At 44.7% G+C, this 17968-nt stretch overlaps 1 protein-coding gene across 10 annotated transcripts in view; it reads left to right on the top strand.

The window, feature by feature from the left end:
- The window catches only part of ARHGEF10L (Rho guanine nucleotide exchange factor 10 like), a 585939-nt gene that overhangs the window by 507751 nt on the left and 60220 nt on the right, over positions 1-17968 (top strand). For all 10 annotated transcript variants that reach the window (XM_085608202.1, XM_085608218.1, XM_085608210.1 and 7 more), the window contains 4 exons: positions 6667-6788; positions 10270-10356; positions 16381-16601; positions 17358-17512. In XM_085608202.1, coding sequence (XP_085464328.1) covers positions 6667-6788; positions 10270-10356; positions 16381-16601; positions 17358-17512 — 585 coding nt within the window. The remainder of the gene's footprint in view (positions 1-6666; positions 6789-10269; positions 10357-16380; positions 16602-17357; positions 17513-17968) is intronic.

Below are 17968 nucleotides of genomic sequence, written 5' to 3'. Positions count from 1 at the left end.
TTGTAGTCCTGCCACAAATGGGCATAAAATGGCACCAGATCGTAAGAGATAGCCTCAAAAATGCCGTGTTGCTACAAGAAATGGAGCAACCAAACAGTGAAATATAATTATGCTAGGGAATTGAAAATCCTTGCCTGGGAGACAGTGTGAAAGTTTAGAAAGTCTAATTAGGTAATCCTGTGAATGAGTTCACATCACTTGTTTACTGCTAATCAGAAGGGACCTTAAGTGCCCATCAAGGAAGGGCCAGTATTAACGATATAAATCACAGACACGGTCCCAGATTCCAATTTGTGTGCAATAGGGCGGTGAATTTAGCATGTGCGGTACATTTCAATACCCGGGGATTAGGCATTTACCGCGGTGGTAAATAACTCCTATTCCGAGTTTTCAACTCGGAAATGAGGCTTACAGTGCAGAGTTGTATTATAATACATACATTTCATGTTTTGCCTTTTATCTGGGCTTTTCCCCCTAATGCATTACAGCAGGTCTACCTTCCAGACTCAACCAGGGGGAAACTCCAAAGATGTGAAAATTGTTACACAACTCACAACTCCACTTGCTATGCCAGGGATCAGAATTGAACGTTTGTTCGCTGTAATGCCAAGCCACTTAACCTGGAATAAACGGAGCCCCATATGCTTAAGCGACTCATCTCTATTGTGTTTTGAATGCCTCACTCTCTGCCATGTAAATGTCTGGCACAGGCACAAAATCAAGTGTTCTCGTCCTGAAGATCTGCCAGCACTGTCTGGTTTTTGTTAGGGCTGCATTTAATGTAGCAGAATTACAATTTGGCATTTGTTAGTTTGTTTTACTCTGAAATGTGCCTGTTGCCTGAGTCTTAGGGGGCTTTGAACTGTAGCACATAAACAACAAAGGTAAGAAGTCAGGGAACCTGGCAGTAGTGAACCTGCAGAAATCCTTAGGTGCGTATGTTCTATGGCGGAGGAGCGTCGCCCCACTGCTTTTAAGCAGTGTAAATAAAGGAAAAATAAAATGATAATAATTCAATGTTATGATAATTAAATTTTTTCCTGCTGCGGCATCTTGGCATGGCACGGCGGGGCTGCTCTGCTCTCAGAGCAGGGGAGGAGTAGTGGGCACTCTGTAAAGTGCGCATGAATATTTGGCTGGTCGTCTCAGGCCGGCCAAACATTCATGTGCACTTTGCATTTCCTCCACCCAGGCTGCATTACAGCCTGGGTGGACAACATGCCCAGGCCCCCAGTCTCGAGTGCCGAACCACCGCGCTCAGGCCAATCACAACGCTGCATTGCAGCGTTGCGATTGGCGCATGGGAGCCTGAAAGCTTGGGTGCTTCTGGTTCCGGCGGAGGGAGGGATGAGGAGGAGAGGCGTGGCGAAGTGTTAAGTGTTGGTTACTTTTTCTTTCCCCTGTCTCGCTCCCCTGCTCTGCCCCCACGATCCATGCCAGCTGCCGCAGCATCAGACCGACCTATGAAATACCATTGATGAATGTCTTTACTTCTACTACATCTACTTCCCCATCCCTTTACTTTCACCTGCATTTACCTGTCCCACCTTTTTGTAACAGCGAAAATACCTTTATGCCGCCTTACTTGGCCCTGCCTTCACTCTGTTCCCATCCTTAACGCTAAAACTCAGCATAAAGCAAGCTAGTTCCTTAAGCCAATTCTAACATAATTACTTTGCATTTCCTCTATTTACACCTGTGCCCTCTACATAAATTAAAATTTTCTATTTAATTAAACTTATATATTATCTCATGATACTGTCAAACATAACCTCAGCCCTAATTTTACAAAAATGTAAATTATTCTTATTATGTAAAATTGATCATATTCCTAATCCTACTCCATCTGTTCAGTTTCATACACATAAGAATCGTATTTTTATCCAAAGTTTAGCCCTAAATAATTGAATTCAAATGAAATGAACATGTTGTATTACATGAATTCTTCAACTAGATCTATTAAAATACAATTTAAATAATAACGATCATCTTTATTCTAACTCTGATGCTAAACCTAAACCTAACCGTAAACTTTTTTCAAAACATTTCATTTTATTTCTCTTGCATTCAATTATTTTAAAACTAGCTCTAACCCTATATGTTATTGTTGGAAAACGAGGCAGCATCTGTGAGGCCTGCACAAATAACATGACTACATTTGTCCTTCACTGGGAACCAAACACCCAATTGTAGTACCTGACTCTCAGAGGGTAGCGTTGCAGAGCAGTCTGAGGCTTACTCAAGGGAGGTGGTGTGGGCTAGTAATCGCTATTTGCAGGTGCACAAAAATAACACTCAATAATTGATTGTCCAGTCTACACTGTGCTTTATAAAAGTAAGAGTACATTTATTAAACACACACACCACTCAATACTATGCACCAATTTACAAATATACATAAGCTGTTGGAATTACTTTGTGACATTGCATAACATCTCCACCCCTCCCGCAGGGGGGGGTGGGGTCTAGTACCACCACTCCCATGTATGCACATCAACTTGCCCCCAATGCAGTTAGTTAAACATAACCTGGAGCGAGGGCCCTGCGCACTGGCACCATCCCAGTGGCGACCCACCCCATTACCTCAACAAGCATTAAAAAGGGGTAAACCTGCCTTGGTGACACATGACCCTGACTGAGCATCTCCTACTGACCATAAAGTATGCACCTCTATATCTTAAGGGCTAGCAGTCTGGGGTCTTCACCTAAGCGCAGCAGCAAGAATCCATGTTTACGCACACTTTAGAATGACAGTACTCATCCCCTTGGTTGATCATTTGAATGCATTGCAATTACAGCCCCTAAGGGCATCACAGATGAAATCACAGGATTGAGCATATACAGCCAGACACCCTAGCAGGACTGTCTGGCAACATAGCCCCACTTGGCTTATGACATCTTCTTACACATGTGACTTACAGTCCCTTCAAAAGAAGTACTCCTGGCAACCACACTTCTCCTGCAGTGTGCCTCTTCACTTTAAAAGGAATCACAGGTAAAAGCATGGGATAACATAAATACAGCCAGACCCCCTAGCAGGAGGGTCCAGCAACATAACTCCATTTAGCTTAACATCACCTTACACATGTGACTTACAGTCCTTTCAAAAGAAGTACTCCCGGCAACTACACTTCTCCTGCAGTGCGCCTCTTCACTTTAAAAGGAATCGCAGGTAAAAGCATGGGATTACGTAAATACAGCCAGACCCCCTAGCAGAAAGGTCCAGCAACATAACTCCATTTAGCTTAACATCACCTTACACAGGTACTTCACTTTACACATGTGACTTTCAGTCCACCTAAAAAGAAATAACCAATAGTAAATGCATTTCGGTGCAATTACACCACTTCGCCTCCAGGGGATGCCCTTCTCCAGACATCCCCAACTCAGCCCTTCACTCCATGATGCACTTCATAGTACACCCTCAGCTGTAGAACATAAGTTCCAGCCTAGAAGGTGTTAAAGGCTGGCTGAGCCCTTGAGGGGTTATTCTTTCAGATGCCCCGTGAGACTTAGGGGTGGACTGTTCTTCTTTATGCTGGGGGAGACTGCGGTGCGCCTGCAGCTCCCCTGCCCCCCTTTTCACACGTGAGGATGACCCCCCTCCTCTGGGGGCCACAAAGCACCAAAACGGCAGATTTCCAAATGCCTGGCGAGGCATTATGGGGCGCTTCATGCTCCTCTTTACCAGCCCCAGCCACTGGGAACACTCTCCTCTGCCCTCTGGGTCTCTGAGAGGGTAGATTCAGCAGTGTGCTGTCTTCACTGGCTCCCTGCGCCAGCCTTTCACCAGGCTCGCCTTCTGGGCCTCTCTCCCTGCGCAGAGGCCCCTGCTTCTGTACACCAGTCCTGGGCTCTTCTTCTGGTGCTGATAGGGTCCTGGGGGCAGTCAGGGGGTCTCTCCTTTCAACTGCCCATTGCGCCAGGCTCCAGCACCTTCACCCTCAGCAGACCACACCCCAGAGAGACCTTCTCTTCCTGTGCAAGCACTTTTTAAAAGTTGAGTAGGGGGCTGGCAGGAAGTCTCTGTTGGTCCTATCAAACAGCGACACATCACGTCCCTGCCCCTGCTCCCTCCTTCTTGTACAGCCTCTGAGCTTGTTCAAAATGGCGTTGTCCAGGGTTTCTGCCACATGTCTCGGAAGCACCTTCCCCCCAAGCTGCCTTCCCTCCTTGGTGCAGCCTGGTGCCTGGCACCCAGCGACAGCGGTTGATGGATTGGCCTGTAGCCCCACCCATCTTCTCTTGTGGAGAGGAGGCCCTCCCTTGTGGAAGAAAGGTTATCAATCCATCCAGCTGAGGTCAGCCCTCAGCCTGGGTCTGGTCATGGCTGGCTCAGAGAAATATGACAGTTCTGGATGACCCAAAAGCAGTACAAATATGACTTTGGACTCTGCAGAATACTTCTTTTCACATTTGCTACAGTGGACTTAAGTGCGTGTCTGGAATCTGTAGGCCTAATTGAAGTTAATCTAGCCCTTGGCTCCACATTCCCATAGGGGAATAAGGAAGTGAAAACACAGTAAAACACACTGACTTTCCCTGACATGTCTCTTCCATCCTGAGTTCACTGTGGGTGAGTCCCAACTTATGAGGCTCTCCCACCGTAAAAGCTCAACAATGAGGTGCTCAAAAAGCGAAAAATCCGGGCGGCCCATAGTGTCAGAACCACCTTCTAACAGTTATTGATTTATTTTCTATTTTATATAACTAAACTACTTTATTCACAGTAATACTATCCTTCCTTCTAAATTAAGCCAAATACATTAATACACATTAATAATTTCTACATTTCTTATTAGTAATACTAAATTATATCTACAGTAAGTCATTTTCCTGATACTTTGATCACAGTGATGGTATAACTTAATAAATACAGACAAAGTGAAGAAGCTGTCAAAGTAAACTAAAAATGATCAGATGAAGTTAAGGAAACAACTTAAATGTCGAGCACACACACCACACCTACTAGTGGCATGCTACCCAATAACAACACGACTCCATATTAAAGATGTCTTAAAAGTATGTTTCATGCAAGTTGTTAAGGTCTGAGATGCTCATTAATTACTGCAAAGCTGATGCACTGAGCGGCCAGAGCATAACAAACGTTTGCGATCATCACAGTTGAAAAAAAATCAGTTTTTGTCAGTCGGTCAATGTAAATGTAGATACATTGGTCAAAACTGTACTGCTATAGGCTGGCACTGTAAAATCTGGGCAAGAGGGTTCTGGGGCTTCATTTTGGATGCCATCCCAGTTTTTCACTCCTGCACAATTTTGGTATTACAGAAGGGGCTGCAGATGTTTGTGCTCCCTCATATTTTTGACTGTGTTGATGCAAAGTAGGCACCAGTGCAATGTACATTTGTAAGTCCTTCATTCACACTGTGTTGTGATCCCACTCAAATAATGGAATGCCTTTGACCATACACCAGTACCATGTTGCAGATGTAGGAGCATTAGCAAAAAGGCCATAGAAGAATGTATGGCACCACTGCAAGTCCTCTTTGAAAGACTCTACAGGAGGGCCTAAAGATCCATCTAACATGGGATGGAGCCATAGACACCCACTCCTAAAGTGAGGCCAGGGTGCTTCTACACAGAGCTTGACAGTATGGCTAAGGCTGCCTTGTCTGTAGTTGTGAAGGGTAATTCATCTCCAAGAGACCATGGGATAGTGAGAGCCTTAAAATGCATTATGATAATGAAGATAAATCTACCAATTCAGGAGATAGATGAAGACCCTCCAAAGCTTGAAAAAGGTATAGCAGCATTGAAACAGGGAGGGTCAGGTGAATCCCTGCTCCTTGTTTCTTCTTATTAGGATCCCAGAGTCAGAAAAGTTTTCTGAGTGATGAGTTGCCTAATTCTCTTTTTGTGTCAAGGGTCAGCCACTCAGCCATCGAATTATCTGTGGAAGAGATTATGCTTTTCTTTGGTGTTCTGCAGTAGACATATTTGTGGTCCCCTGCTTAATTCCAGAGACTATCTTGTGTACATTACATCCTATTGGAGATCTATAGGAAAAAAACATGTGATGTGGGATCAGACATCCTGCTCTGATAATCTGGGACTTATCAGTGATTGTATTCCTATTGGCTAAACCGGTCTTTGAGGTCTTTATCTGAATAGCTGTATCTGCTTTTGGGCCACTCTTTGTCTGGATAAATGCAATGTACGATCGCCCTCTGAGTGGGTGTGCGCACGTTCGGTCTATCGTGAGATGAGCTGCATGGGCCGTGAGTTCATTCTTTGATTGGCTGAATGTCCGAAGGGCCTTCGGTTGGTTTTGTACATTAAAAATCGTCTCTCCTGTAAGCAGCATTTTTTTGTGGGGCTTTCTAATTTACTGACTGTTCTACGCATCTCTTTGGTTATAGACTGTTACACATGTTTTTGTGTAAGTGAGGTTTTCTGTACTCCCATCTCTTTGGTTCCTTGTAAAGTGCACTGACCCATATTGGTCTTGATGCACATAATAAAAACCTAAAATAAATAAATAGGTTCATTGAAGTCTTTGATAGGATGGATGTGCTTCAAAGGCAATTTTTGCTTAAGCTAGATCTAGGAGCTCTGAGAGGATTTGTTTCTCATTGTATGAATGTGAGCTCTGGGGGGCAGGGATAATTATTTGTATATAAACCCATTTCTTTTTCTCTTTCTCAGAGGAGGAGAACCAGCCGGGCTGGCTCTGCCCAGAGGAGGACAAAAAGACGAAGGCGCCATTCTGGTGCCCTGTCCTCACATGCCGCCTACCAGCCTTCTCTACCAATGCCCACGATCTAAAGGTAATCAAGTGGTCAGGGAGACCATTAAATTAAAGCCGTTCTGATATGCAAAGACATGAAGCCTTATTGACCATCAAGACTAATATACCCACCAGTGCCCCAAAGTATAACTCTCTGTTGCTCTTTAAATCATTACTCAAAGCTGCTTTAAAATCATTTTGTTCATCCATACTCTCCCTACAAACAGGACTTAATTCTGATGATTGACTGATAGCTAGAATGGAATCACGATAGAACGTGACACATAGTGGCCCACTTAACATCCGCATAAATATATTGACAGAATAAATCGTTGTCAGGAATGCTTCACAGATGAACTCAAACTCTAAAACAAGCACAGTCTCAACTCCAAAATAGTTTTAGTTCAAAACTAATCAGGACGATGAAAACTTTCCGCACAATATAGATATTTCTACCTATTCACCGTGCATATGTATCTAATTGCTATGGCACAGACGGCCTGACACTGCTCTCACTTCTCTATAAAGTCAAAGCATATCTCACAGTTCACTACTTCCTCCCTGCCTCCTTCTAGGCTGCAGCCCCTTTAAACTGGGAGAGCAGCAATCCCCTGCATTTAAGTTTCCCAGACTCAGTACTAAGCTTCTTCTAGGCATCAGCAGCAGCACTTGGGTTGGGACTGGAGCGACCCGACTACCTCGGGTCTTCCCTGCTTCGAAATGGAAGACCAAATCTCCTTCAGTAGCTCCTGCATCATATTCTAGTCTGTTGCCTCCAGCACGCCACCTTACCAGGAAAACCGGATGAAGATCTCTGGTGGTGAACACATTGCATGCAGCTGGGAGATCACCAGGCTTGAACCAAATGAGAGTTAGAAGGAAGGAAACTGAAGACAGGCCATCTCTTGCAGTGCACCAATGATCATGAACCCAGTGCCAACACAGATTCGACAAACACCTTCCCTCACTCTTCGCCACCCCTGCTTAAGGAAGAAGGTAAACATCAACACACACCTTATCTAGAAGTAACTAGTTTTATGGGTTACCCCTCATGGATCTCAGTGAAGGAAACCCTCACATTGTTAAGCAAGCAAGTGTTAGTTGCTTTTTGATTCCCCCTTTCTATTGTCCAGTTCTCACTTACTTGATATTTTGTGCTACATAAATACTTGTATATAATATATATAGATCATATGATATGTAGTTGTTTTTTTCTTGCCCATTTTTTAAAACACTAGAGAGACACTCTGTGCTCCAAGGCGCTTTGCAGTTATTCACCCTCGAAATGTTCAAGACTTTGCAGGGGTCCCCCGTATTTCAGTCCATTCTCTTCCATGTGAAGCTCGCCTCTTGTCAGCTTTCTGTTCCAGCAGTGCCCTGCCCTCCACAGCCCTCTGTGCTCAGTTACCTTCCACATCAGACACAGAGTGAGGAGTCCCCAGCTAGAGTGCTGTGAGGCTGAGCCTAGAATGCTGGGAAGGCCTTCTTGCATTACTGACTGCTATGCTGAAATATGACAGTGGTACACTTTGACAAAAAGTGCTTTGTTTATCAATAGTGTAGCCTTGAAATTCACAAAAACCTTATATTTTTAATTCACGGCTGTTCCCTCTGTGATGCCCCAAGGCTTTTGTAATCGCATTCAACTGAGCCTGGACAGAAAACCAATGAAATAATAAATATTACTTCACTTTCAGAACTCTCTTCTCTGACTCGATCTTGAAAGTATATTTACATCTGTAGTCGACTAAGAAGTCAAATTCTGCAACTTTTTGGGTTGGTCTGCCAGAGAATCTTGTTGCAAGACCCGAATCCACAAAACTAATCAGCAGGTACTGATACTGTCGAAGTCATGAACACCAAGTTAACCGTATTCTCCATTAGACGTGTTCAATCATACAATCTACTCCTTCTTAAATCTTCAAAATTCCTCAAACCATGGGTGTAAACCCCTTGTGAATAAATGCCCCTAAAATAAATTGTGTATATTTTTACTCCGCTCTTACATGCCAAACAGGCTCACTAAAATGAAGATTAGAGACGAAAACCAGTGTTGTCTGAATGTGACAGCATGTTTCCTTTCTATTGTATGTTATGTTTCCTAATTCTTTCCATCTCTACAAAGAGCCACTTGGAAAGGTTTGAAGAAGAATACATATTATCCAGAGAAAACCTGGATGGATCTCTGTCCCTTTGCAAAACCTAAAATACAGATCGTTCACATTCTACAGTGAACTTTGGGACCATTTCCTACCATCCTAAAGGCCTCCTGCATTTCACAGAAGTACAAATAAAATGCTGCTGTCTTTCCATGGTGAAATTTCATAAAGAGAAAGCCAGATAATAATCCTCACCTGACATATCAATCTCTCTTCTACCAATGAAAATAAGGAACATTTCTCCACCCGCACATCGTGCAATTCAAGTAGTGATTGGCAGATGGATCCAGAAGCAATCCCCAATTCCTTCCTGAACAGACAACTACTGGGATCAAAGTAAATTATCATCAAGGAAGGTGCCACGCAGGAAGAAATTGGCTATAAAAAAGTTGTCTGCAGCACACTCAATGAGGAGGAGATCTTCGTCAGGCAGCACCTTCCAGTTGTCTCAGGCATTCACCTCAACTTCTTTCTAGAGACGTGAATACGGAGGGCTACCATGACCACCCCAAATATCTCTATCAGATAATTCATGGTATTGAGCATGAGAAGAGTTTTACCAGTTCCTTCTAAAGAGGTGCCTTTACGAGCAGAGCGTAGGACCAAGATACACTCCGTGAACTCAGAAGGAACAAGCAAACCTGCTGAAGGGGGATTGAAAGTTAATCAAAGCTGCAATAACCAGAAGAACAAGAGGAAAGGAGAAAACCGAGATTGACCAAACATAAGGACAAAAACAAAACATGCCCAGGACTGTAAACACTGGTAATTAACGAGGATATCTATGGGAGCCATAAGACGGTCCAAACGTTGTTACACATTGGCTTCCTGGAAACTCTGTTAGTTTGTAGCATACATAGGTGTTTTCTGTCAGGCAGTGCCTGCCTTGTCCCATGTGACTATGAATCCCAAGTGAATGACATAGTGATGTGTGACCCAGAAGAATATTTGTTCTTGACAGCACCTACACTGTCCTTGTGCGCCCCATCCGCCAGAGGTCCGTCTGCCAACATTTCTATGATCATTTTCATGGCGGTACTGCTGCAGCCCATGTTTCACCATGGAGGCCTCCAGGTAGCAGTACTCCTTCTCTTTGGTTGGATCCTGACAGCATAAACATTTCTGCACACTCTTTTCTCCCCAAAAGACAGCAGTGGCCCACCTTTCATGAGAGGTCTGGGTCCAAACACTCACCATCCAGGGCCGACCTCACAGCTTTCACACAAAATCATCATACCTACGCAAACCTTCCCAGGGACTCCTGGGTGTACAAAATATTAGTAGTGATATCCTGAATGGAGAGGCGAAAGGATGTATTAGGTATCCAAAACACTTTAAAACAACCAGTCTCTCTTTTTTCAGCTTGGAGCGATTGCACACAATCCTGTTCAGACATCGCTACTGGGATTCTCTGCTCTCAGCACCTCTCTGCCTCCAGGGTTCCTCTGGGTGAGTAAGTGGTGAACGCGTAATTTCTTATACACGAGATCACTGCATTTGAGTGGTTTATAGAAAAGGGCTTGATAACGACCCTAGAATTCTTACTTTCTCATTTTCATTTTGTACTTACATTGTGCTTAACTCTTGACTGCCGCCATAAATGCACACTTCTGAGTAGTTCTATTTAGGATCGTGTTTCTATAGGAAATACCTTTTTTGTGTTGCTAATAACTCTGTCACTGTTTGACGAATCTCCACAAAACTTTAATAAAATGCTACTTTTTTTTCTAGTTTGCACGTGGAAAATTATGGTGTGATCCGTCAAGCGGGGCATAGAAAAGAGGGGGGTCCCAAAATACGTTTTCCTCATTCATTTTTCCATAGATACTTTGGACACAGCTACAGCCCAAACCACTAAACGGAATAACTCCAAATTTTGCGGAGGGCTAGATCTTGGTCTAGAAAGAGGGTTTTCTCGAGATTTGCTGTGAATCTGTTAAGTAGTTTTGAGCAACTAATCCTCAAGAACTTTGTATATCTAGGGGCAAGGAGCTTTCATGGATGTGACAAAATTCCTGCTGAGAGCGGAATGTCTGCCACCACATAAACCAAGAAGTGGTGGCAACCATCTTAGAGTCTGAAATAAAAGCAAAACATAGGGAGCAGGGTCAGGGTACCCTGACCCCCTGAAGAGGATCCACAAATCTGTGTCAAAATAGAAAAACCCTCAAAAAGTGTGGTCTCCCGAGGTTGTTTATTAAAACTCCCTGAGGTGGGCAAGGACCTGGCGGAGGCAACGCATATTTTTCTTTTTTGGGAGGTGGTGTGTGGCCCTCCTCCCTGAGCTTCTGAGAGGCTCCGGGGACCTCAACCCCCAGAGCCGGGGGTAAAAAATAAGGGAGTTGGCACGTGGCTCGTGCACCTGCAGCCCCTCCCCGAGCCTTAAAGATGTCCTGGGGACCCCATGCCCTGGGGCCGTGACACATTTTAAAAGGGAGAGGGGCAGCGCGGCCCCCATCCCTGAGCCTTTATATCCCCGGGGCCCCTATTCCCCGAGGCCTGCTCGCTGACTGTGTCCCAGGGAGCCCACCCTGGGACACAATAGTTTTCCAGCTGGCATTAGCACTTGCAGGGAAACATGTTTACTCCCATCTGGTGGGAGCATTTTCATATTTCCCACCAAGTGGGAGCAAACACTAAGTCTGCTCCCAACAGCTGGAAATTTAAATATTTGAAAACATGTGCTTGGTGGGGGCCTTGGGTGGGCATTGGGGCACCCACCTATTATAAAGGAAGGCCCCAGGGATGGGTTGATCTTTGGAGGTACTACGTAGGCATCAGGCCTGCGTTGTAAGTCACAGTCATTGCTTTCAGCAGGGACCATGGCTCCAGTAAAGGCCGTGGTGCTGTGTCAAAGAGCAGTGCTGGCTCCGAAGCCGCACTCAAAGTCGATAAACTGGTTTCTTCTCTTTAAGCACCGCAAACTCACTTCCAAGAAACCAGGAACTGGCACCACCTGGCATAGTAGGAATCTCAGCAGAGGAGCCTAGGTGCTGCAGGTGAAGTCTCTGATGGCCATGACACTTCCAAAAGTAGGCAAGCTCAACTAAAGGCCTTGGAGAAACTTTGGACGCAGGCTGCAGAGATCAAAGTCCAGTTCCCTCACTCCCAGGCAAGAAGCCGCAAACAGCAGGCCAGCCCACTAAAGCAAACAAAAAGGTGTCAGTCCCTCCTGGCAGTACAACAGTTCTTCTTCCTGGTAGAATGTCCTCAGTCCAGAAGTGTTTTGAGTATATGCTGTCATAGGTCCAGTACTTTTACCCATTTTAGCCTTTAAAGTAGGGAGACTTCAAAGTAAGGTCTTTGTAGTGCACAATCCCCAGCCCTTCCGGCCATTGGCTCCAAACACACTACAGGTGGTTTTGCAGCTTTTTGTGGGGTGAAAGGCACAGCCCTATTCAGGTGCAAGTGTCAACTCCTCCCACCACTTTAGCTCAAAAAGACCCATCAGCCTGGTGATGGGCCATTAGGATATGCAAGGTACACCTCAGCTCCCTTCATGTGTGACTGTCTAGAGTGAACTTGCAAAGCCCAACTGTCATCCAACCCAGGCGTGTATTCAGAGACACAAATGATTAAAGTAAGAAAATACCAACTTTCTAAAAGTGGCATTTTCAGACCTGCAATTTAAAAACCAACTTCACTAAAAGATGTGTTTTTATATTGTGAGTCCAGAGGCTCCAAACTTTCATTTTCTATCGGTACCCAATGGGAAATTACACTTGAAAGATGTTTCAAAGCAATCCCCATGTTAGCCTAAGAAGAGACAGGCCTTGCTGTAGTTCAAACTTATTTAGCAGTATTTCACCTCCAGGAAATGTAAAACATAAGATTACATGTCCTATCTTTTGAATACACTGCACTCTGCCATTGGGAATGCCTAAGGTCTACCTTAATAGGTGCCTTACATGTGATAAAAGGGAAGGTTTGGGCCTGATAAGTGGGAGCACTTAACATGTCGAAATGGCAATTAAAACAGCACATACAGGCGCTGCTGTGGCAGGCCTGAGATGGTTGCAGGACTACTCATGTAGATGCCACAATCAGTGCTGCAGACCCACTAGTAGCATTTGATTTATGGGCCCTGGGCACACATGGTGCACTGTACAAGGGACTTACTAGTAAACCAAATATGCCATTCATGGAGAAACCAATTACCATAAGAGTTTAGACACAGAGCACATGTACTTTAGCACTGGTCAACAGTGGTAAAGTACCCGGAGTCCTAAAACCAGCAACAATGTAATGAAAAACAGAGGAGGCAGAAGGCAAAAATTCTGGGGATAACAGTGCAAAAAGGGACAGTTCCAACAGAATATATATATATTATTCTGTATTAGTATATATTATAAGTCAGTATGGCAGTCAGGGAGTTAAGTTATTTTGTACATCTGCAGTTTGCATTAATGCAGATAAGACAACTGACACTTAGGAAATAAAATGAATTTCCAGCATTACAAAACTGAATCTAGTGTGGAACCCATGTCTAGAATAACATATTCAGCACCTACACTGATATTAACCAGGCTGCTGCTTCACATATTCACCTTCCATGTTCCTCGAAGCTACTGAGGGGCATGGATGAGTACTGTGGGTAGAGTGGGACTAGATTTTTGGCTTGATGCCAGTTGAAACTTACTGCTAGTGACCTCTTTACGCGTTGGTTGTTGCATTTTTGGGGCTTTTCTTAAGCTTCATGTCTACTGCCCACCTGCACACATTTTCCATCTATTGGTTGCCAATCCCTTGAGCCAACAACTCTTTCATTCGTTATTCTTGTGGCCATCTTTTAGTCCATGTGTATTCATGTGCTTGTCTCATAAGCCGATCCAATCATAGATGTCACTGCCTTTGTATCCCTGTACCAATCACATACACTCCCTTACTTTTAGTGATGGCAAATTAGGTCCTGCTTTCACAAGGTGGCCGGATTTACGTGCCGGGATACAGAGGATCTAGAAGTAACATTTCTGATTGGTAGCCCCAAACAGATAACTAGAATCTCTTATGTATTTGTATCCTGGTTGGACAGTAACATGTGGGCCATGATTCTGCATGAAATGTGTCCAGTGTTTAATTTGAGCTAGTGGTTTCCGGTGCGCGGCACCAGTGCTTTATTGTCTACACTCGCACTTATTACAGCTGCCATATGGTGGTGCTGTCTGTCTAATTTAGAGATGAGCAGAACAACAGTTTATTATTGATATAATATATTACTAATGGCTGCCTCCCAAGCCATTCTTATAGCTTTGGGGGCCTGGAATAGTTTGAATTGTCATTGACTGTGGTGGCAAGGGCAACGGGTGGAGCAAGCTGCAGTGGCCTCCTGACAGGGGCCCAGGCACTTATTATTTTTTACAAATTAATCACTGACTGCGACTGCAATTCTTGAACAAATATACTTCTCTAGGAAGGTGGCAAATGGAAGTAGGGGGTGCAGATAGAGGGCGGTCCACCTCGAACATGGCAACATGTTTCGAGTCTTGGTAGGGAAGCTCAACATCCTGTAATTCTGGGCAAATCACTTAATCTCCCCGTGCCTAACAAAAAATAAAAAATTAATTAATGGGTACGTCTGTAACTGCAACTGGTGCTCATGTAAAGCGCTCTGATACCTGCGGGTCTAGTTTGTGCTATATAAAACAAAAACAAAAAAGATGTAGAGGTGGGAGGCCTTCAGGATACAACAGAGATTATCGGTTTGCAGGGGGAGAGTTTTGTGATCTCCATGCCATGGAAGAGGGTTGGGCATATCTAGGGGCCAAGGCCGGGCTGTGCTTGCAGCCCATGCCTCATGTGATTTTCCCTACTGGATTTTCCAGACAGTAAATTCAGGTCCTGTGTTATTACACATCTACTTTAGGAAGCTTTAGGGGATCTCTTGTTATGGTCACCCTAGATACACCCAAAACCCTCCCAGCCTGTTGTAGTTCATGGTGGATGAAGAGGGTGATTTCATGGCATTTTATGGTGGGAGGAACATAGATTGCCGTCCTAAGATAGCAGACTGTGGTGTCTTGTAGCACTTGCCCTAACACTTGTGCCCAGAGACCTCAGTCTGATTCCAGTTCCTGTTTGGGGGCACACGCTCTAGGTCTGCTGGGAGAGTTGGCATTTGCCACTCTGGTGGACCACGGCTAGCAACAGATCTCAGAGACGGCAGGGGGATCCTGTGATGGTAGACACGGACGCTCCTGCTCTCCTGGGCGGGTTGATATTTGTAATCTGTTGTCACTTGGAATAGGAAAGGCTCCAGAGACCGCAGTCCGATTTTTGATTGGAAGAGTGAACCTCATCATGGTGTGCTGGATTCAGGGGCAGAATGCAGGCCCGGGCGAGGTGAGGGGGCCCACCCACCAGGGGCCCCCAAAACCCCTCAGAGGGGACCCATTCCTTCCAAGACCAATGGATATCTATGAGATATGGGGTACTCAGGGGTCCCTCTTCACATACTGCAATGGGGTAGGGGGCATCATTTTACATTATGCCGCCGGAGGGATTAACAGATATTTAAAACTCTGATGTCACAAGTCATACAACAGATTCCACAGTGTGATTTCTGTTTCTCTGGTGTGTCATTTGTGCCTTGATTCATCTCTTTGATGCGCTTTTATACGTTCAGCTCCCAAAATGAGTAAGCACAAGAATGTATTGCCAGAGTAACACACAATCCAGTTTCACACTGCTCCGTACTCTTATTGTCTGTCACAAGGGTTATATTTAAATTGTTTTCTGTGACATAAATTTCTTATTGTAGACAATGAATAACGCTTCATCATTTTAACATTGAGTGTTCTGTGCCTAAGCATGTCCATCGTGTAGCAAAGCAGGAATTGCTCTAACTTTGTGTTCGAGTACCTTTCTCTAACCCCTAAAAATCCTTATGATCATCTAGTTATTATATCTTACAGAAGCTACAGCGCACCATTTCATGCCTGTTGTGCTTGTTTTTTGCTCATTTTCCTTAATACATTTCTCTATTCTCCACCTTCACTTGTATCTTACAGCTACCTTTTATTTTCTCTGTTCCTCACTTTTTTTGTATTATTATATCACTTTCTTTTTGTATTCAATGTGATCTCTCTATAGTTTGTCTTCCCCAGTCTTTACATTTTTGCATTCCATCCAATCTGTTGATTAATTGGTCATATACACATCATGCATTGCTTTCCTTCTTGGATCTCCACGGACCTCATGCACTGTTTGCGAAATGAGTTTCTCTACCTCTAGGTGTTGTTCTAAATTCTAAAACGTTACTTTAACCCATGATTGATTATGCCTTCAGCAGTAACCGAGTTATTTTCCTGAAGCTTAAAGTGCATGGAATATATTTAATTTAGTATTCGAAATCCATTGCTGATGCGTCCCCCTGGGCTTGATCGATTTGCTATCTCCGGCTTCCATGTATGTCGGGATGTAGCAGTGTCGGACTCGGCTCAGATCGCAACAGCTTATGTTTCATTTTTACGGCAGGTTGGTGGAGGCCAGGAGGCAGGATCTGGGCAAGTGCAGATCTTTTCCTTCAATCACTCGACTCCCCGGGCGGTGAAATCCTTCCCACTGGCGTCCAGGGTGTTGTGCATGGAGTACATCCCTGAGCGGATTAGATCTGCGGATGAAGAGGAGATTCCACCGGAGAGTGAGCCGTCCTCCACAGTGCGCCCTGTCATCTGCCTGGGTCTCCAGGATGGAAGGTTTGTGCATAAATGGCAATGGAAAGGATGGTTGGTGGAAAGTCCTCTTGATCCGGCAGAGAGGTCATTTGTATGTGCCTGAGAACCTGCTGTCCCCTCATCACACAATGTCCAAGATGCTCTTTCTCTTTGCACAAGTGTTTATTTATCGTAGAACTGTGTCCCTTTGAAATATGTAGGTTACATTTAGAGTTTGGTGGATGGGATACTCTATCAAAATGTGGTAGATATCTCGTCAGTCGTATTACATAGGCATAGGGTTTAAGGCACTTATAATATGGGATATCAGCCACGTTTGTGATGGAGTATTCTATCCGCCAAACTCTAAGGCCCATAGTATACATTTGCTATGGCTGTGTCTCCTCCAACACACATTGTGTATGTACCGGTTCACTTGATGTTATTTTACTATTAAGTATGGAGTTCTCAAACATCAAGAGGTATACTCCTGTCACCTCCACTCTGTGCATACTGCTTATATCCCAGAGCAGGTCTCCCTCAGCACACCGTCTTCCTATCCCAGAGTAGGGTCTCTCTCTGTGGTTGTACTTTGAACTCTTCCTCCTCTGTGTGTGTATGCTGTAGAGCTCTGGATCGCCCTCACCGCAAAGTGTACATGTCAGTGAATCACTCATCATGCCCCTCAGTGTTTTCTGCATTTATTCCCCCTTTATTTCTCAAACTGAGTCAACAGATGGGGGCCTGGAAAGGGGTATTTGCTAACTGGTGATCTTGTTTCTTCCCCTCTTTCTACAGTATTGTGGTGTATGGGAATGTGGACACAGGGACGCAGTGTCTCTTGACTTTTAAAAGCCCTGGGCTGCAACCAGTTTTGTGCCTAGTGCACACTCCTCAGCACCTGTGTGCGGGCCTGCAGGATGGAACAGTGGCTGTATACACAAGCGACCAAGGTGAGGCAGCAGTGTGACACTGTGTACTCTGTCTTTGACTTGCACCCTGCTCTGGTGCACTGCTTGTGGGACCAGCAAGAACCCTCCATCTAAACCCCTCTTTCCTGGCAGCAAAAGGCCAGTAGCTGAAGGCGTGTCTCTCATTTGCCAGCGGCGTGAGACATGCATGACATCTAGTGATGAAGGAAACATTCCTGAGTGTGCAAGCTGCTTGGACTGCTACTACTCCTGCTGAGCCTGTGCTGTGTGTATGGGGGAAGCATCCAATGCTGTCGCCTGTGCTGTGCCTGCTGTGTGCGAAGGAAGCATGCATTGTGGTGTAATACATTATACATAGCGCCATGAGCACTTATGGCGAACGTACGCTTTACAAGTGACCGATAACATAACATACCTCTTCTGCAAGTGAGATATAGGTTTGCGCTACTGCGCCCAGGCTGCACCAGTGTTGTGTGT

Source organism: Triturus cristatus, chromosome 1_2 (genome assembly GCF_964204655.1).
Source record: "Triturus cristatus chromosome 1_2, aTriCri1.1, whole genome shotgun sequence".
Lineage (NCBI taxonomy): Eukaryota > Metazoa > Chordata > Amphibia > Caudata > Salamandridae > Triturus > Triturus cristatus.
The sequence above is the reverse complement of the archived record's forward strand: the minus strand, read 5'-3'. Positions and strand labels throughout refer to the sequence as shown.